Source organism: Chlorocebus sabaeus, chromosome 28 (genome assembly GCF_047675955.1).
Source record: "Chlorocebus sabaeus isolate Y175 chromosome 28, mChlSab1.0.hap1, whole genome shotgun sequence".
Lineage (NCBI taxonomy): Eukaryota > Metazoa > Chordata > Mammalia > Primates > Cercopithecidae > Chlorocebus > Chlorocebus sabaeus.
This window is the reverse complement of record NC_132931.1, coordinates 14,646,368-14,667,917: the sequence shown is the minus strand read 5'-3', so window position 1 is coordinate 14,667,917 and position 21,550 is coordinate 14,646,368. Positions and strand designations below refer to the sequence as shown.

Sequence of the window (21,550 nt, the reverse complement as noted above, 5' to 3'; positions counted from 1 at the left end):
GAAAAGCTTGGCATTTTCCCAACCCCCGTGTCTCTGACCACTATATGACTTGTGTTTGGAGAGTGCTTTCTCTATCCTCTCTGCAGGACTGTGTTCTCACCTCAACTCTTGGTGGGGAGAAGGCCACCCCTGGGAGCCGCTCTGTCCTGGTACCTGGGACCAGGACTATGCACCATTGCTTTAGAGAACACCTGCTCCAACCCAGGTCCTGCGCCAGGGATTTCCCCCCAGCTGAATCAGGGAGCTTACAACCACGGGTCAATAGGACACAGCAGCTGGGATAGCAGTCCACACAGGGCCAGGGCGGGGCATTAAGGAGATGACAGTCATTTCTCCTAGAGAGTCATGGATGAAGTCATATGTCAGTTGAGTCTCGACAGATGAAAGGAAGAGTGTGTGCCAGGTGGACAAGAGGCAACAGCTTGAGCTCAGGAGGTGAGTCAGTGGGTGACGCTGGGAGAGGCATTCTCTTCTTGATCAATTCAAGTGAAAAGCCCAAAGCTGTTGGATGGCTGAGAGGATGTGTAGGTCAACTTAAGGAGAAGAGCCTAAAACAGCTCTGACAAGTAAAAAAAAAAAAAAAAAAAAGGCAGAAGACGGGCCTATTTTTGCATGTTATAAAACACTTAGAAAAAAATATCAGGATGATTGTCATGGTTTTCTTTACATTTTCCTGTATTTTTCAATTTAAAATAATTGTTGGTGTTACCTGCTGCCCACGCACTCTTCCGTCTGCAGGGGGCGCACCGGCCGCCACCGCTCACTCCTTCGGGGTGATGGGCGGGGCCTCCTGGGCCGGTGTGGACTGACGAGTGGCTGGCCGCCCTGTCCATCTCGACGTCCCGCCCCCGCGCTACGTCACATGACGCAGCCCATCATGGCGGCGGGAGCGCGGCTGCCCGGGCCCGCCGCTCCGCAGGGCTGCTGCCGTTGCTGCTGTTGAGAGGCGGCGGCGGCGGCGCAGGTGGGAAGGATGGTGTTTCTGCGACTGGAGCGGCAGGTGCGGACCGGGAGCCGGACCGAGGTTTGGCAGAAGCAACGCGCGCTCAGGAGCAGCCGGCGCGGGTGCCGCTGAGGCAGCGGAGGGAGGCAGTACCGACTGACGGGCGAACGGACGGACGGACGGAAGGCGACTAGAGAGCCGGCCCCGGAGCCGCGCCGTGGGCGAGATGCCGGGGCCGCCGGCGTTGCGGCGGCGGCTGTTGCTGCTGCTGGTCCTCCTGTTCGCTGGCAGTGCCGGGGCCGCGCCACTTCCGCAAACAGGTGCAGGTGAGCGGGCCCGCGGTGGGGACTGGGCTGCGGGAACGGGGCTGCGGGGTCCTCTGCGTGAGGGGGAGGGGACGGCAGGGCCGGGCCGGCCTGGGCGCCGAGGGATCGGAGGGCCTGCCCAGGGCGGGAAGCCCAGGGAGGTGAGTGATTAGGGAGATTTCTGCCGCAGGGGCGTGGGATGGGGGGGCGGGGGCGAGGCAACGTCGTTGGGGCTGGGGGGGGCGGCGGGCGAGGTGGCAGCCACCGACCCCTCCCGGGATAGGCTGCGGTACCGGCCCTGGACCTGTTGCCTTAAGGTTCTCAGCTTATATCGCTTCCTGGCAGTTCAGCTTCCCTTTCCAGATGTCACCTGCCTCTTGTGCGTTTTTCTCGCATCTCATAATAAGAACCGTTTCTTAGCCCTAATCGTACTTAAATGCGAATGACTTGGCGAGCTGTGCGGAGTTTGTTTCGCTCCTTGCAACTTATTCTGAAGTTGTAAATTGATTTTAGACTCTGTGCTTTTTTTTCGGAATGTATCTCCGGGGATGAGAAGGAAACAACCGTAAATATTTCTATTTTAGGAAGCCAGTGATTAGAGTAGCAGGCGTTGAATAACTATTGACAAACTGGCTTAAGGGTGATGGAAGTTTCTATTTTGGCTAACGTCAGTGTATGATTTTCTTCCCCCCCCCCCCCCCCGCATTTTCTCAACATCGTTTTTATTTGGGGTTTATTTTCATAAATAAAACTTCAACCCAAGAAGACATCCAAAGTTGTGTCATTTTTCTAAAAAGGAAAAAAAAAATGTAGGCTAACTTGGCATTATTGCCTGCCGCCATTATCTTTGAAATGGGGAAAGATTGAACTTTCATACATTCGTAGAATATTAGAGTTAGAAGAGACCTTAAAGAAAATTTAGACTAATTTCTTCGTTATGTAGTAGGAAATACTGGGGGTGTTGGGTCAAATGACCTACCCAAGGTGACACAGCTTCATTGTAGGCAGAGCCCCAAACCCAGGTCTTAGCTACCTCTAGTTGTATGATTTTTTTTTTCCATTTCATTTCAAGTCTTGTAACTGTTTTGGAATACTCTTGAGGTCAAAAGTTATTTTGGAATAATGTTAATTGGGTACAGAATGTGGATATACTGTCTCCAGTAAAGACATATTTTTCAAACAAATCTGCGATGAAAGCTACATGTAATTGCTTCCAGAGCTACATCAGGGTTTGTCATTGAGTGCCCTTTAGTTGAACGTTGAATGTCCTCATTGTACCGTATAATGTAGCACTAAATTTCTGTCACTGCCTTAGATCAAATACTTGTGAGGTGAATTCTGTTTTCTGGTCTGATAGATAAGAAGAGTGAATGTTATCAGATGTATATAGGCAACACCGGTAAGAGTCACCGAAGGTACCTGGGAAATAATGAAAGATTATGTGGAAGGATGATAATGTTGATATTTAAAGATACTGAAAATTAGCACTAGTATAGGGTTGTAGGTAAAGAGTATGTGATGGGGATTCAAGAGAAGTTTCCAGATGACTTTACGCTTAATTGAATTTTTTGTATTTTGAAATATCGATTCTTTGTAGGAACCTGTGTCTTCCGGTACACTTTTGTTTTTGTTTTTGTGTTTTTTTTTTTTTGAGACGGAGTCTTGCTCTGTCGCCCAGCCTGGAGTGCATCCGCACGATCTTGGCTGACTGCAACCTCAGCCTCCTGGGTTCAAGCAATTCTCTGCCTCAGCCTCCCGTGTAGCTGGGACTACAGGCCCCTGCCACTACACCTGGCTAATTTTTGTATTTTTAGTAAATACGGGGTTTCACCATCTTGGCCAGGCTGGTCTTGAACTCCTGACCTCGTGATTCACCTGCCTTGGCCTCCCAAAGTGCTGGGATTAGAGGCGTGAGCCTGGCCGCCTGTACACTTCTTACATGGTTTTTATTCCATTCTTTTACAATTCTATGGTGTCATGAATTATAAAAAACCGAGTGTTGTTGGGGTGTTGTAGAACAAAGCAATCAGAAAAGTTAATCTGTAAATAGAGGTATCAAATCTTGACATAGATAAAGCGTAAGGAAATATTTGGTAATATGTAGCAACTTTTGCTACGAATTTTCCTTTCGTATTCTGATCTTTGTAGGATAGGTGTATATGTTTTGATGTGTTGCATATGAATAGTGGGTACCTAGGGTTAAAGTCTGTGGAAAAGATGCACAGTCAGACTGGGCGCAGTGGATCACGCCTGTAATCCTAGCACTTTGGGAGGCCGAGGTGGGTGGATTGCTTGAAGTCAGGAGTTCGGGACCAGCCTGGCCAAGATGGTGAAACTCCCTCTCTACTAAAAATACAAAAATTAGCCAGGCGTGGTGGCGGGAGCCTGTAATCCCAACTATTTGGGAGGCTGAGGCAGTAAAATTGCTTGCACCCAGGGAGCGGAGCTTACAGTGAGCCGAGATCGCACCACTGCCCTCTAGCCTGGGCAACAGAGTGAGACTCCGTCTCAAAAAAAAAAAAAAAAAGAAAGAAAGAAAGAAAGAAAAATGCACAATCAGTCGTAGATTCAGGGGCTTGTCTCTCCATCCAAAAGAGTTTATTGATCCTCGTTAACTGAGGTGTGTTCTTGATCAAGATACATTAGACCAAGATTTTAAAAAAACCTTGGAGCTAATCCTGACTAGTGAGCTCGCTGGTTAAAAAAGAGGAATCCCACTTGACCATGTATGGTAGATAAAAGAGCAGTTACACGCCGAAAACAGAACTAAAGCTTCTGCTGATCCAGGAACCTGTACTCCTTATGAAGATAGAGCTAGACACTTTCAAATAAGTATAGACCTATTTTATAGGGTCTTTCACCTGCTTCTTGTTCTTTCTACTTGAGGCCTGATCAGTCTATCCAGCTTAATGGTGCCTTAGAGAAATTATGCAGTTAACTGAAATTCAGCTTTTAAACTGAAGATCATTTATCTGTGGTGTCTTCATCATCTGGATTCATTGCTAGGCTCAGAAGTTGAAAAAGGTATTTTCTCATTCAGTCATAATAAAGCTATGTAAATATATGGATTGTACTTGCCCATCAGGCAAGAAGACATTTCTTGGGTGAACTTTATTTTGGGCCTTTTCTTTGGGCTGGGATGCCCTTATGCCCCCACCCCCGCCCTGTCTGGGAGCCTCTTTTCCTAAGAATCTGTGTTTCTGCAAGAGCCCTTGTTGGTTACGTAGACTAAGACTTGCTGGTCCTCTCTAGGAAGCTTTTATGTAAAGGGAGAAAGTTCACTGTTTTCACACCCAGTGAAATTGCCAAACTAAGATTACAGTTCAGTTCTTTTCCCCAGATCGTAGTTATCAGATCATTCTTCTCTTAGAAAACATGGACGTGCCTTTTCCAAGATTCTCAAGATTCACATCCTAAACGGGGACTACAAGTAAAGAAAGATCTCGTGTATGTGAACGAATTTCTCTAAGTTCACACTTTCTTATTAATATTAGGATAGTGGTGAGACAAGGAAACCCAGTTCTATTGTTCTGCAGCATATTAGGTCACAGAGTACAGAGGAAGCTTTTAGCAGCTCCAGATAAAGGACCTCACGGAAACCCGTGAAGCCAGTGGGACTCAGCTACTGATTAAATGGCAGCTTGTGAAACCGAGCCTCTCGTTTTAGATTAAACAAACAGACTTGTATCTTGAAAAAGATTTCTAAAGTAAAGGAAATACTTTCTAAAGTATGAATTACTGTGTTTAGCAGCCTCTGAGAAAATTATTTTCAACAGGCTTTCTATGCAAATTATTTTAAGATTTATAGCTATAAGTCTTGAAATTTGACTTTGGTTGGGATTGCTGTAATTACTTTTACTTGGTGATATTTTGGGGTTAACTAAATATGCTCATTTAAACAGTAATAGGAAGTCTGTCCAACAGTTTTGTAGCTGATTAGCACTGAAGTTACCAAATCGTTACAGTTTTGATGATAATCGGTGTGCTGAGTGTTCCTGCAAATACTCTTAAAAATGTAGAGTCCTTGGGCCCTCTCTGGCCCCTGTGTATTGTGTCACTTAGATAACCGCTGTAGATATAATTTTAAAAAGACACTGTCATGTAAATAAGGGACGTCCAGTGTTCTGAAACAGTAAACAAATGAGTCCTCAAAAAAGTTCTTGTAAATGGACATACAGAAATAATCCAACTTTTTCGTTCGAGGGTAAAATTCATCAGCCAATCCTAGTTGGAACACAGTGTTGTAGGAAGAACTTGGGCTTTGTAGTGAGATCTGGGTGTGAAGCCTTGGCTGCCACTGGAATAGCTTAAGGACCCTGGGTCAGTTACTCGACCTCTGGGCTTAGAACTCCATCGTTACAAAGGGTGGTGGTGATAATATTTACCCAAAGGGATGTGAGGGGTCACAGTGGTGTGCCCTCTCACACTGAATTGCTTCTTTGTTTCAGATTTCTTTGTAAATTTGGTTATCATCAAATTGACTGATGGTAGGTGGTAAGGCTTCAAAGCAGGAGCTCAAAGTGGTGGCTGCTTAACATGGCATGTCTAGAATTTACTGGATTTAAAAAATCTTTGTTGCTCAAAATAACTTTTTTATGGTGGATGGAGATGCTTTAGAGAGAAATCTGGTTTATTTAAGTCTAAGCTGGTATTGTTACTACTTGAAATTCGTAGTGTTGGAGAACTATGCTGGAAATTTTTAGGATGATCTGGGTTAGTCTGCTTTTATGTAATAAACCTGTTTTTAAACTGGAAGATGACTAAAGCTCTTGCATGTGAACAGTTGCTGGTTTTAATTTATTTAAAAGACTCATGAGCGCTTGAAAGTTTTTCTTTATCTTAAACATAATTGTGTATTGTCATGAGGCATCCCTGATTAACCCAGGCTGTAGTAGAACAAGCCCAGAGCTGATGCTTCCTCTTAGAAGCTGGAGAGATGAATGTGACTGACATTTTTCTTTCTCCCTCTCATTTTTCTTTTTTTTTTAAGAGACAAGACCTTGCTCTGCTGCCCAGGCTAGAGTGCAGTGGTGCCAGCATAGCTCACTGCAACCTCCAACTTCTGGCCTCAAGAGATCCTCCCATTTCAGCCTCCCAAAGTGCTGGGGTTATAGGCATAAGTCACTGTACCAGGCAAGACTTGGTTTGTTTATCTGTAAAATGGGGAGAATAGCTGCAGTCTTGTGAGGGTCCAAACTTGTGCCATCTAGTACAGTAGCCACTAGCTCCCTGTGGCTGCTCAGATGTAAATGTTTTAGAACGAGAGCTTCCATTCTTCAGTGGCACTGGCCATATGTTAAGGGCTTGATAACTACAGGTGGCTGGTGGCTATGGCATTGGACAGCGCAGAAGAGAACTTCCCGTTATGGAGAAAGGTTCTGTGGGACAGTGCTGGTGTGAGGCAGATACAGTGCTTAGTCCTTGGTTAGGACACGCAAGGCCAGCTGGGATTATAATTATGATCGTGATCCTGATTCTTTGTGAACTCCCAAATCTAGGCCCACTACAAGGGTGAGGGAAGTGAGAAGAGGTCTTTGGTGAGAACGTAGAAAAAAGAAGAGACAAAACAATTGTGGAGTTTTTGCTGGTGAGATGAGAACAGAGGTAGCACAGCCTCAACTCCCTCCTGCAGAACAGGAGAAAGAGACTTCAGGGAAAAACAGAGTCTTGCTCTGTCACCCAGGCTGGAGTGCAGTGGTGCGATCATAGCTCAAACTGTAGCCTCAAACTTCCAGGCTCAAGCAGTCCTCCCACCTCAGCCTCCTGAGTAGGTGTGTGCCTACTACACGCACTTACCTGTAGATGTGTGACTACAGGTGTGTACCACCATGCCCACTTTAGTTTTTTTGTAGAGATGGTGATATGGTTTGGCTGTTTCCTTACCCAATTCTTATCTTGAATTGTAGTTCCGGTTATCCCCATGTGTCGTGTGAGGGACCTGGTGGGAGATAGTTGAGTCATGGGGGTGGTTACTCCCAAGCCATTCTTGTGATATTGAGTGAGTTCTCACGAGATCTGATGTTTTATAAGGGACTTTCCCGCCTTTGCTTGGCACTTCTTTCTCCTGCTTCTGTGTGAAGGAGGACGTGTTTGCTTCCCCTTCTGCCATGTTTATAAGTTTCCTGAGACCTCCCCAGCCATGTGGAACTGTGAGTCAATTAAACCTCTTTCCTTTGTAAATTACCCAGTCTTGAGCAGTTCTTTATAGCATGGTGAGAATGGACTAATACAGTTGGGGTCTCACTGTATTGCCTAGGCTGGTCTCAAATTCCTGGCCTCAAGTGATCCTCCTGGCTCAGTCTCCAAAAGTGGTAGGATTATGGGTGTGAGCCACCACACCCGGCCCTTTCTCATTTAAAATCACGTGCTTTTATAGTCGACTAGTTGTGCTTTATTACTGTTTTAAAACTTTGTATTTACTAAAATGAGGGAAGGAATATTCTAGGAGGAGATGGTGGATAACCATCTCTGATCTAGAAAGACTGCGCCCTCTAGGGTTTTTAGATTCCATTATTAGCTTTTCTTTGAATCTTCTTACGAAGATACTGTTGTAGAAAACTGGGGAACTGGCCGGGCGCGGTGGCTCACGCCTGTAATCCCAGCACTTTGGGAGGCCGAGGCAGGTGGATCACGAGGTCAGGAGGTCGAGACCATCCTGGCTAACACGGTGAAACCCCGTCTCTACTAAAAATACAAAAAATTAGCCGGGTGTGGTGGCGGGTGCCTGTAGTCTCAGCTACTTGGGAGGCTGAGGCAGGAAAATGGCGTGAACCCGGGAGGTGGAGCCCGCAGTGAGCTGAGATCACGCCACTGCACTCCAGTCTGGGTAACAGAGTGAGACTCCGTCTTTAAAAAAAAACAAAAAAAAAAAAACTGGGGAACTTTGATAAAATTAGCATGTCTGCAGAGCAAAATATTGGATTGATATATTTTAAAATTGCAGCAAGTGGCTAATTCGGAGCCCTGCCTTGGCATTACAATTATTTGTCATAATGAGCAGGCATATCAGAAAAATAATCTCATTATTAATTTTTTTTTTGCAGTAGTTAGCTCAGTGCAGTGATTCCAAATGTCATTTATTGTATTGTGATTCAGGTGGGAAAAGTGAGCACTATTTATGTCAGATGTCTCAGGTGCCCACAGCCACAACATTGATTAGTAGCTTTCATTTTCTCTGCTGTTTTTTCCTTCCGCAACCACAAAAGAGTGACTCTTTACTCCTCTGCCCACTTGGGCCTTTGGTGGGAGGGGGTGCTGGTGGTAAACCTCCTGTTCAGTTTTTGACAGTTTGGTAGGTTTTGCATTTATATGTTTTTTTAAAGTTTTTTCTGTTTTTTTTTTTTTTTTTTAACAAAGACAAGGTCTTGCTCTGTCACTCAGGCTGGAATCCAGTGGTGCAGTCATAGCTCACTGCAGTCTCAGCCTCTTGAGCTAAAACGATCCTCCCACCTCAGCCTCCCGGATAGCTGGGACTACAGGTGCACACCACCATGCCTGACTGATGTAAAATATTTTTTTCTGTAGAGATGGGATCTGACTGTATTGTCCAGGCTGGTCTCAAACTCCTGGACGTAAGTGATCCTTCTGCCTCAGCCTCCCAAAGTGCTGGGATTACAGGCATGAGCCACTGCACCTGGGCAGTTTTAGTATTTTAAAGGCTTGAGTTACCATCAGGTCAAATTAGGTATGCAGGACCATGTGCTGTGGCTAAAGTAGCCCCTGGCTCCCTGCATCTGGCCCCAGTTTGGTGAAGGGAGACCGTTGCATCTGGGTGTCTGCTGCAGCACATCTGTTGTTCCTGCCTCCACCCTCCACAGCATTTTCTTCAGAGCTAACTTGATCTGCCTATAGCTTGCAAAATATTACGTGCAAATTCCCATCTTCTGGCTCTCCATGTATTCTCACTATTTGCCATTGGCTCTTCTCCTGCTTCTGTAAGTGCTGCCGTCTTTTTAATTTTTTGAAACCTCTTTGCGGACCCACTTTCCCTACTGAGTTATTGATCCTGGCCTAGCTGTTAGAGTTCCTTCCCTTGGTGAAGTTGAGAGTGTGTATCTGTGGAGCAGAGTGTTTTGTGGGGTGCCGGACAGAAGCATTGGAACTAACGTTTATTTTCATTTCATCCTTTTAAAAGGTCAACTTACATGCCTTTTTAAGGTATAGAATGTGTGGTACACTAACACATTTTTGATTTGTAAATGACATGGGATGGAAAGAATTTAAAATTTACTGGCTGGGCGCAGTGACTCATGCCTGTAATCCCAGCGCGTTGGGAGGTCAAGGTGGGTAGATCACGTGAGGTCAGGAGTTCAAGACCAGCCTGGTCAACATGGAGAAACCTCGTCTGTATTAAAAATACAAAAATTAGCTGGGCGTGGTGGCATACGCCTACAGCCCCAGCTACTCAGGAAGCTGAGGCTGGGGAATCGCTTGAACCCAGGAGGCAGAGGTTGCAGTGAGCCGAGATCATGCCATTGCACTCCAGCCTGGGTGACAGAGTGAGACTCTCAAAAAAAAAAAAAGACTTGGTTTCAGGCTGGGTGTGGTGGCTCACGCCTGTAATCTCAGCACTTTGGGAGGCCAAGGCAGGCAAATCACGAGGTCAAGAGATTGAGACCATCCTGGCCAACATGGTGAAACCCTGTCTCTACTAAAAAATTAGCTGGGGATGGTGGTGTGCACCTGTAGTCCCAGCTACTCGGGAGGGGAGGCTGAGGTTGAACCCGGGAGGTGGAGGTTGCAGTGAGCTGAGATCACGCCACTGTGCTCCAGCCTGGCGACAGAGCAAGACTCTGTCTCAAAAAAAAAAGGAAGGTTTGGTTTCATCATGCCAGTCTACCACTTGCACTTAACAAATACCAAATACCATTTCATATCTTCATATCATTGGTTTTTTGTTTGTTTGTTTAAGAGACGAAGTCTTGCTCTGTTGCCTGGGCTGGAGTGCAGAGGTACAGTCATGGCTTACTGCATCCCTGAACTCCTAGGCTCAAGCACTCCTCCCACCTCAGCTCCTGAGTAGCTGGGACTATAGGCGCATGCAACCATGCTTGGCTAATTTTTACTTTTTGTAGAGATGGTCTACAAAAGTGAAGTTGCCGTGTTGCCCAGGCTGGTCTTAAACTATGGGCCTCAAGCAGTCCTTTGGCCTCTGCCTCCCACAGTGTTGGGATTATAGGTGTGAGCCGCCATGCCCGGCCTACATCATTGTTTAAGTCCTCTTTACCTAGTTTGCAAGGACCTTGGGATGGCACACACATTTTTGGGATTGGTGTTTGGATGGTATTTCACAGGTTGTAGATGTTCCATCAGCATTTGTAACTGAGGATGATGAAGATGATACTAGAGAACTAAGTTCACCAAACCAGTACCCCTGTGTGTATGTGTGTGCACACGTGTGTGTGTGCATGTGTGTGTGTGCGTGTGTGTGTTTTATGCATGCATGTGTGTGTACGTGCGTGTGTGTGTGAAGGAGAGGGTATGAGCTGGAGCCTCTCATTCTCTTGCAGACTTGACTTTCCATGCAGACACAGACCTTCATCAGGAATGAAGCCTTTTTTTTTTTTTTTAATTAAAACCTTTTTCTTTTAGAACAATTTTAGATTTGCAGAAACATTGCAAAGATATTACAGAGTGTTCCTGTGTATCTTTCTCCCAGCTCCCCTGTTGTTAACATCCTACATTAATGTAGTAAATTTGTCACAACTAAGGAACCAGTATTAATAGGTTATTAAATGAGTCCACACTTTATTCAGTTTCTTTAATATTTCTCCAGTGTCTTTTTTTTTCTCTTCCAGGAAAGCACATTACATTTAGTAGTTATGCCCCTTGGGCTCCCCCAATCCATTGCTTGTTTGGAATAACCTTGACGTCTTTGAGGAGTACTGGTCAGATATTTTGTAGAACGTCCCTCAACTGGGATTTGTCTGATGTTTTTCTCACGATTAGACTGGGGGTGTGGGTTTTTGGGAGGAAGATCACAGAGTTGAAGTGCCGTTCTCATCATATCACATCGAGGGCATGTGCACACAACATGACTTGTTACTTGGTCACCTGACTGAGTAGTGTTGGTCAGGCTTTCACTCTGTAAAGTTGCTGTGTCCTCCCCTCCCCATGGTGTATGAGGGCAGGGTCAACTCTTAATGGGTGGCAAGCTGTGCTCCACCTCTTTGCAAGGAAGTGTCTGTAGACATTCTTTGGAATTCTTCTGTTTAGGAGACTTGACTGTTCTCTTCTTTTTTTTTCTTCCTCTTGCCCTTCCCTTTCCTTGACAGGTCTTGCTCTGTAGTCCAAACTGGAGTGCAGTAGCACAGTCATGGCTCACTGCAGCCTTGAACTCCTGGGCCTAAGCAACCCTCTGTTTATTTCTTTATTCAAGCATTTACTTATGTCAGTGTGGATGCATGGATATTTATTTTATACTTTGGATTGATTCCACGGTGTTGTTTATTTGTTCTTAAATGTTGTACCAGCTTTGGCCATCAGGAGCTCTTTCCCTTAGCTCCTGAGTACCCCGCTGGCATATCCCCATTTTTTTTTTAAAGCATTTCCTTATTTTCTGGCATTTCAAGAAGCTACAGTTTCATCTTATATATTCTCTGCCCCAGTCCTAGAATCAGCCTTTTCTTCAGGGAGCTCTGGTTCTTCTGATTGGAGAGTGATATGAGAAACCAAGATCTGGACCGGGTGCGGTGGCTCATGCCTGTAATCCCAGCACTTTGGGAGGCCGAGGTAGGCAGATCACTTGAGGTCAGGAGATCGAGACCAGCCTGGCCAACATGGTGAAACCTCATCTCTACTAACAATACAAAAATTAGCCAGGTGTGATGGTGTGTGCCTGTAATTGCAGCTACTTGGGAGGTTGAGACAGGAGAATCACTTGAATCCAGGAGATGGAAGTTGCAGTGAGCTGAGATCGGACCACTGCACTCTGTCTCAAAAAAAGAAAAAACAAAAAGATCTGGGTGTGGGGTTTGTTCATTGCTTCTGGGCTTCTGGATATTTTTAATAGATTTTTGATCCTCTGCTTCCTGTACCTAATCTTTGGGGTTGTGGGGAGGGGAGGAGAGAGCAGCTGCAGCTTTGGGGCCTCTTAGAGACAGATGAGCTGAAAGAGCTCTGTCCATGTTTTCTCTCTGTCACTTAAACTATTAAATAGTACCATAAACATTCTAAATACCGTGTTTGTGGTACTAACTGCATTATAATGATATTGGCAGAATCTAATTTTTCTTTGTAGAGTAATAGATATATGAAAAATAGATTTGGTTTACTTCCTCCAAGAGCAGCTTAATCTCTAAGAACATGAACGAAACTTCTTTGGCTTAAGAATTTAGTTAGAGAGGATTATTTTGGGGGGTCTTTCAGTGTTGGAATTGCTGAAAGGGATTGTAGGCAACTCCTTGAATTGGTAAAAGTTCAGATGAAATTTCTACTGGGCAAGTCTCTTGAAGAGCATGGGGCTATCAACTTACTTTGATCTGTTTACTGAGCTTTGCTTTGCTTTTTTTTTTAATTCTTTTTATTATGGAAAATTTCAAACATACAGAAAAGTAGAGTGAAGTAGTATAGTGGACCCTCATGTTCCCGTCACCCAGCATCCACAGTATTTTCATTCATGGTTCATCTTGTTTCACCTTTACCCTTCCCTCTGCCCTGGCGCTTGTTGTTTTGATGTAAATCTCAGCGACGGATCAGTGCAGCTGAATGTGCTTCAGGAAGAAGCAAGGGCGTTTTTATACAACAGGATGGCGGGCATGAAGATCACCTAGGTATCTGTAGAAATGCAGATTTCAGCCGGGCACGGTGGCCCATGCTTGTAATCCCAGCACTTTGGGAGGCTGAGGCGGGCGGATCACGAGGTCAGGAGATCGAGACCATCCTGGCTAATATGGTGAAACCCCATCTCTACTAAAACTACAAAATATTAGCCTGGTGTGGTGGTGGACACCTGTAGTCCCAGCTACTTGGAAGGCTGAGACAAGACAATCACTTGAACCTGGGAGGCAGAGGTTGCAGTGAGCCAAGATCACGCCACTGCACTCCAGCCTGGGTGACAGAGCGAGACTCCATCTCAAAAAAAAAAAAAAAAGAAAAAGAAATAGAGGCCGGGTGCAGTGGCTCACACCTGTAATCCCAGCACTTTGGGAGGCTGAGGCAGGTGGATCACGAGGTCAGGAGATCGAGACCATCCTGGCTAACACGGTGAAGTGCCATCTCTAGTAAAAGTACAAAATATTAGCCGGGCGTGGTGGCAGGCGCCTGTAGTCCCAGCTACTCAGAGGCTGAGGCAGGAGGATGACGTGAACCCTGGAGGCGGAGCTTGCAGTGAGCTGAGATCGCACCACTGCACTCCAGCCTGGGTGACACAGCGAGACTCCGTCTCAAAAGAAATAGAGATTTCTGGGTCCCAAACTAACTGAATCAAAATGCTGAAGGCTGGGCTGGAACTCTGCATTTATAATAGTTTTCTGATTATTTCTCCCCTCGTCCCCTCACTGCTACAACACACATATTTTATCTTGTACTGCATAGAAAATAATATCAGTTATTTACTGGAATTCTGTTGACTTGTATAACTAGTGAGAATCAAGGAAAGAAGGAAAACATTACATTTAATTAAAAACTTGAGATTTTAAAATGAATGCGAATACCTGAAATCTGAAGAGCTCACTCATCCTGAGCACCGCATGTAAATATCGTTCTGAAGAATCTTCCTGTGGGTATATATGCTATCACCACAAAGGAATTCAGGCACTCCAGGGCAGAACACAGTTGGAGCTCGAAATAAGGGTTTTTTTTTTTTTTTTTTTTTTTTACAACTTCACCTCCTTCTCTAGATGTCTGTATGAATAATGGCCTCTTTACATTTTATGAATATCCTGTATAAATATCAGGAAAAACAGCAGGTCGTCCGACAGTCAGATGCTGGCACTGTGAGCTGAGAATCTGGGTGCCAGTCTTGGACCACCAGGCCTCAGCTCGCTGCAACTAGAGTCAGGGTGGCAGGTGACTTGCAGGGAAATTTCGAGAGCAGGTATAAAACCGTGACATTCTTAATTCCCCGGGTGATAAATGTGTGCGCTGTAACATGAGAACCCCTGATTCATGATCTATATAGTAACTTGCGGAGGGTTTTGTTTTGCTAGGATAATACGTTGTTAGCATCTTGCTTTTAAAAAGTTTACTTTTCTAAGCTGACTTAGTTAGGTATTGCCTAGGATTTGTAGCCTATTTCATATTTTTTGATAGGTACTTTTTTTTTAAAGTTGTTTGTTGTTATATTTTGATATATTTGCTGTGGATGATTGATTCTGTACAAAATTTTCTTATGATGAGCTAAAAAAAGTAAACTGTCTCTGAAGCTGCTACGTTATGGTGATTGTGTGATCATCAGTCGGGTTTGATGAAGAACACCATAGGCTCTTGTACTAGTACAGACTATTTTTTGGCAACATGTATGCCTTGGGTGGGAGAAAAGAATTTAGTTGCAAACATCTATGATAGTGATTTTTGAGAGAGGAGCTGCTCCTATTTAAAAGTGAAACTACTGTAATTTTAAAAGGCTCATGTCTTTTTCCCCCTTCAGGCTCATATTCACAGTCCATCCCCAAACTTCGTTCTCCCCGTTTTTGCCAGACTGAAGAAGGAACTTGAGTTTGACATGGTATAATTGCAATCTTTAATTATAGGAAGTAAATCTCTAAGACATCTTGGACTTAGAAGATAGAGGAGGAAAAGTTTGCAATCATTTTGCACGTTAAAATATCTGTTTTAACCAACTAGTAATTATAAAATTTTGTCGTTTCAGCTTTTTACTGCAAAACTAAAGTGTTGTGATCTGTTGGTGGCCTCTCAGATTAGCCACTAAATTTAAGTTTTGAGTATTTTTATCATCGCGGATTCTTCTCAGAACCCTCAATAAATTAAACTTGTGCCCCTTTCAAGAGGAAAGAATATCCCGTCCCCATTCCTACCTGGCAGTTTGCCCCTGTAGAAGGGTTCCCTATCTGGGCAGCAGCGGTTGCTTCCCTGGATCCAGCCTGTCGGTTCCCGAGCAGAGCCCCACTTGACTCTTACCTCAGACTGTGATTAAAATGCAACACCCGGACACTGATTGCTGGTAAGGCACTGAAAAATAACCAACTTACCAAAATAGCCCCCTGGGAACACAGTCCCAGAGGCCTGCCACAGCAGTACAGTCTAGGAATCTGTCACCTAACTTAGTTTTCTGTGTTGAAAAGAAAATCAACTTTAATAAAGATCTGATCACTAATATTAACTGTATAGGCACTCGGTAGACTTAGAAAATGTTGGTACCATAAATCCTTGTCTGTAGAATTTTAGAGTTGAAATGCCGGTTTTACAGATGAAGGAACTGAGGCCCAGAGAAGTTGATCAGCAAAGTCAGTCCCTCACCGCCAGTTAGGGGCAGATCCGAGTCAAGAGTGAGGGTCCTAAGGTCCAGGCCACCCATTCACCCCAGTCAACCACATCGTGCTTTAAAGAACCTCTGCAGTGCGATGCACAGGTGCACACACGGAGGCTAACTCAGCCCCTTCTCTGGATATTGATTTCTGTTTATTCTCTGAAAGTACTGGGGTGAAATGTTAAACTACATATCATAAGGTTGACTCTTGAAGTACTAAAGAAAATTCCATATTGAAAATTAGGAAACCAAACGGGGCATGGTGGTTCACGCCTGTAATCCCAGCACTTGGGAGGCCAAGGTGGGTGGATCACGGGGTTAGGAGATCGAGACCATCCTGGCCAACATGATGAAACCCTGTTTCTACTAAAATACCAAAAAAAAAAAAAAAAATGCCGGGCATGGTGGTGCATACCTTTAGTCCTAGCTACTTGGGAGGCTGAGGCAGGGGAATCGCTTGAACCCGGGAGGTAGAGGTTACAGTAAGCCGAGATTGTGCCACTGCATTCCAGCCTGGCAACAGAGCCAGACTCCATCTCAAAAGAAAAGAAAAGAAAAGAAAATTAGGAAACCAAAGTGCTAGCTTCCATAATTAGGCTGAAAAAATTCACCTTCATACTGTTTTTAAATTTATGCCGGGCATGGTGGCTCAGGGCTGTAATCCCAGCACTTTGTGAGGCTGAGACGACTGGATTGCTTGAGTCCAGGAGTTTGAGACCAGCCTGGGCAACATGGCAAGACCCCAACGCTACAAAAAATTTTTAAAACATTAGCTGGACATAGTGGTGTGCACCTGTGGTTACAGCTACTCAGGAGGCTGAGGTGGGAGGATTGCTTGAGACGGGGAGATCGAGGCTGCGGTGAGCTGTGATCGCACCACTGCACTCCAGCCTGGGTGGCAGAGCCAGACAGACTCTGTCGAGACCCTGTCTCGGGAAAAAAAAAAAATTGTAAGAACAACCATTATTTTCCACCTATGAGATGACATTATACCATTGAATTAAAAGTGATAAAAATGTTTCTGAGTTTTAGGAAATGTAAACTTGTAAGCATTCATTTGTAAACATAGAAGATACTTTAAACACTACCATTGATTTATGTGCTTTTGTGGAGGTCTAGACTCCTTTTTTTTTCTTTCCAACTTTTGTTTTAGTTTCGGGGGGTACATGTGCAGGTTTGTCACGTGGGTAAATTGCATGTCGTGGGGGTTTGGTGTACAGATAATTTTGTCACCCAGGCAATCAGCATAGTACCCCATAGGCATTTTCCCAGTTCTCACCCTCCTCCAACCCTGGACGGTTTTAGGAATCCGCCGACTGCTGTAGATCCCAAGAATAATGCTCATTGGCGGATATTTTGTATATCCTTTCAAGAGTCACGGGCAGGTATTTTAAAAAGCGTGTGGAACATTCAACAAATGTCATTTTTCTCCTCCTCTTCTCAGCTCTTTAAAACAAGTTTTGTGACCCATGCCTCTCATCCCAGCCTTTTCTGGCAGCTGCAGCTTCCCTCACTTACGTCCTCTTTGCCTCCTGCTCCTCGACCCTTGCTCTCCGCTTATATAATACACAACATTTCAGTGAATGTCTTTACGCGCGCGTGTGTGTGTGTGTGTGTGTGTGTGTGTGTGTGTGTATAACTGGATCTCACTCTGTCCCCTAGGCTGGAGTGTTGTGGTGTAGTCATGACTCCCTGCAACCTCAACCTCCTGGGCTCAGGCAGTTCTCCTGCCTCAGCCTCCCAAGTAGTTAGGACTACAAGTGTATGCCACCATGCCTGGCTAATTTATTTTTTATTTTTTTGTAGCGATGGGGTCTGGCTATGTTGCTCAGGCTGGTCTTGAACTCCTGACCTCAAGTAATCCTCCCACTTCGCCTTCCAAAGTGCTGGGATTACAGGCTGAGCCACTGTGCCTGGCCTCCGTAACACATTGGAACATGCTTTTCTCCTCTGCCTTCCATGGTAATGTGCCTGCCTGTGGCCTCCAAAACATCCTCTTTCCTGTTTGCTATCAGCTGTGTTTCTTTGTCCCCTCCCTTAAATGTTGTTTCTTATCTCCTTGGTTCTTTTTTTTCCTTCCCCCTTGATCTATTTTGTAAATTATATTTGTCAAATGATGCATGTAAATAGTTTTAAAAAATTAAATAGTTTTTCAGGGTTTATCATAAAAATAGTGAATCCCTGTCCTGTCCCATTCCTCCCTATCCCTGCTGCTGGCTCCCAGTGGCAACGCCCTGCAGCTCTTTTAGCCGCATCGTGGGCTAATGTGCTTGTAGCACTGTTTGTTGGTTTAATCAGATACTGAGTTTCTACTATGCACGACAAGGATTTATATATTGACACACACATGTGCATTCACCCTTCTTCTCAACACACTGAAACTTTTCGATTAAATCACAATTCATTATTTATATTTTTATGGCTGCAAACATTATTTACGACTGACCCTATAGTGTTTGTGATGATTACAGTTCTTTTACTTTTGTTAGTTTTTTATGAACACATCATTAATCCATCCCATGTGCCTCGTCAGGAGCTTAAATCTCCTCTCCATGTGTTTGGCTGTTGTGTCTTGGAACCCTTGTGTCCCATGCCAGTCTTGCGGTGGTGTCTCTGCGGCCGCTGTCCAGCCTCTTGGGAGGTCTGAAGCTTTTAAGACTTCCTCTGTGTCTAGATTCTGACCAGTTGTAAAGCTGTGCCTTGGCATGAGTCTCTTTTCATCCATTTCATTCATCAGCATGGATGCACAGTGGGCCCTTTGAATCTTGAAAGTTGTGTGCTTTAGTTCTGGAAAATTTTCGTGTATATAGATATATATATATACACACACACACAGACACACGTATGTGTAAATATGCACACACTTTTTGGGAAGAATGATCTTCTCTTCCTTCTCTTTGTTCTTTTTATCTAAAGCTTCTATCAGCAGATTGTTGGATGTTTTGGAATGAGCTTCTACTTTACTTCTGTTGATCTTTTTGTCTGTGTTCTACTGCTATGTGCAAGTATTTTTCTCAATTCCGTTTGATTTCCAGGAGGCCTCATCTCCCCACTTTTTAAATAGCCTCTTTCTTCTCATGAGTATACTGTCTCCTGTTATTTCTGAGAATATTATAGTTGGGTTTTTTTTATTATTTTTTAGCCCCTGCATTGTCTGTTTCCCTCAGGTTCCTTTGTATCTGTTTGGGTTGGGCACTGTCTTTTACTTAAGAGGTTTTTCACATGTCAGGTGTTACTTGGAAGTCTGTTCCTGTTTCAGAGCAGGGAGTTAATAAATGGATTGGAGGTGTGCTCCATGCCCCTTTTCCCTCCAGCTTCACCTCGCATCTGCCAGCACGTCCTGGCTGCTTCGCCTGCTTTCGTCCCCTGCGCTGCCATGGAGTGGGAAGAGCTTGCACTCTGAGCCTCACCGAGTATTGTCTGACCTGGAGAAGTTACTTTGCCTCTTCAGTGCTCCGTTTCTTCATTTTAAAATGGGGCTTATCAGGCACGGTGGCTCGTGACCGTATCCCAGCACTTTGGGAGGCCAAGGCGGGGAGAATCACTTGAGGCCAGGAGTTCAAGACAAGCCTGGGCAACATAGTGAGACTCCATCTCTGCAAAAAATTTTAAAAAATTAGGCAAGGGCGGTGGCCCATGCCTGTCATCTCGGCACTTTGGGAGCCCAAGGTGGGAGGATCACTTGAGGCCAAGAGGTGGAGACCTGGGCAATATAGTGAGCCGCCGTCTTTACAAAAAATTAAAACATTATCTGGGCATGGTGATGCACACCTGTAGTCCCAGCTACTCGGGAGGCTGAGGTGGGAGGATGGCTTGAGCCCAGGAGTACAAAGCTGTAGTGACCTTGATCATACCACTGACTCCAGCCTGGGTGACAGAGCAAGACTCTGTCTCTAAGAAAAATAAAAAATAACAAAGAATGGGGCTAATGACACTACCTACCTCAAAGAGTTGTTATGGAATTGGAAGAGTTTAGAATACTGCCTGGAACATTGTAAGCAACATGTAAATATTGACTATTTTTATAACCCTCCTGGGACCAAATCACTGTCATTTCTTGCATGAGTTAGTTATAGTATCAGAAATGTGTTCCCTGGTCATTCCTTGTAAAATAACAATCTCCCCAGTCCTTTGTTCTCTATTCTCAGAACCTATAGTGGCACCTGTCTTATAAGATGCTTAGTAAATGTTTGTTGAATGAATGAATGTGTTGGTGAGCTTCGCAGTAGGATGACTGTGCGGCCGTTTCAGTAGGTGACACCCCTGTCCCATAACCCTCTTAACTGTCTGGAGGTCTTTAATCTTGGGCTGGATACCTGAGTATTTGTAAGCACCTAATTAGATACTGAATTGTCTTTGGGCTTATTTTTCTGGATAACATAAAGACATCAGTTGAAGCATTATCAAATAAGAAACCCTAGATGATCTTGCCTTTGTGTGCTGTAGAACCTTGTCAAGGTCACTGTTGTAACCAGTTTCTGGCTTGGTTTCGAAGATAGTACTTAAAAATTAAAACTTCATTGTAGAGAATTTTGAACATATGCAGAAGTAGACTGAAGAGTATAATGAATTCTCTCTGCTCATACCCAGGCCCAGCCATCTCTCACCGCCAGTCCTACTGCAGTAGTACCACTAAGTACTTCCTCTCTGAAGAGAGAGCTTGGAAGGACACATTGCCTAAGATTGCATTTCAGTTATATTTGCAAGAACTTAAGTTAGGCTTTAGGAAGCCAGAAGGGCTCTGAGAACATAGACTCCATCGAGGGACTGTAAGAGATTTGAAAGAAAAAGTAGACATGTTTTTCTAGGCTATTTAGGGTCTGCCCTACATGGGAAGTAAGGAGCAGACATTTAGCGCACCTCTCCCATCCTTTCGGCTGTATTGTGCAGAAGTTGGATTGTGAATCCAGTACTGCCACTGACTTGCCTGCACATCTCTGCAGACGTACATGGGAAGTTGTGTGGCAAAACAGAATATCCTTCCCCTAGACGGTGGTGGTCCACTGCAGGGATGGTTGTGGGGGTGAGCCCTGCGAATCTGGCTCTGAGTCTCTCCTTCTGGGACTAGATGCTTCCTGTTCCTGCATCGGCTTCCTGGAGTGTGGAACCACCATTCAAAGCTGTTAAAGACATGGAAGCGCTGTGGATGACGCCATAGCTCAGCTATGCCAGCAACTTAACCAAGGTTCCAGTTCCCGGAATATCCAGCCCTTCATTTCTTGGGGCGTGGGGGCCCAGTCGTCTGGCAGAAGTCATTCAAGCCCGACATTCTTTTGGCCACACCGTGCTGCCTTAGATGAGCTTTTCTGTAGTAGTCTCCATCCTAGTTAGTGTTTTAAAATGGGAATGAAATGGTTCTTTGGTAACAAATTTTAGTGAAATAGTCTGAGAGAAACCAGCAGCTTCGTATAAAATGATCTCATTCGCAGGTATTTAATTAGCACTCAAATTATATAACCTTTCTGCAAGTGTCAGGGAGCAGTTGGGCTGGCTGACCTTGAAAATCACTTTTGAACAGAGGAACATTTGCCTGTCTGTGATTAGCACACAGAGCGATCTGGTTTTCTAGGCTGTTGAGATTCTGGCTTAGGGTCTTTGTGGAATCTCTGCTTCATGAACGGGATCATCAGTGCACTCTTTACTGTTTTGTGTGACTGAGTATATTTACTGCCATACTTCATTTCCCTTTTCCTTTCCAGTATTAGAATACCTGAGGGAGATTCTAGGTTATTTAATGTTCTTATAAATAGATATATTGTTATATTATGGCAAGGAAAACATTTTGTGACTTAAAATTCTAAATACAGGAAACCTTGATGATAGATGGGTTTGTAAGTTTGAGGCATTAAATAAAAATGTGTGATCTGCAATAAT

At 44.5% G+C, this 21,550-nt stretch overlaps 1 protein-coding gene and 1 long non-coding RNA gene across 3 annotated transcripts in view; one reads left to right on the top strand and one right to left on the bottom strand.

The window, feature by feature from the left end:
* Positions 1-854: 854 nt before the first annotated feature.
* LMTK2 (lemur tyrosine kinase 2) overlaps positions 855-21,550 on the top strand; it is a 108,657-nt gene continuing 87,961 nt past the window's right edge. The window contains exon 1 of one of the 2 annotated variants that reach the window (XM_008018705.3): positions 855-1,263. In XM_008018705.3, coding sequence (XP_008016896.1) covers positions 1,170-1,263 — 94 coding nt within the window. In that variant the 5' untranslated portion in view covers positions 855-1,169. Of the gene's footprint in view, positions 1,270-21,550 lie in introns of both variants that reach the window. The other variant, XM_008018704.3, reaches the window with a different exon arrangement.
* LOC140710618 (uncharacterized) lies at positions 10,993-15,313 on the bottom strand. Its single transcript, XR_012091721.1, has 2 exons — positions 15,225-15,313; positions 10,993-12,178 (listed from the first exon to the last, which is right to left on the bottom strand). It is a non-coding gene; the product is annotated as an uncharacterized lncRNA (long non-coding RNA).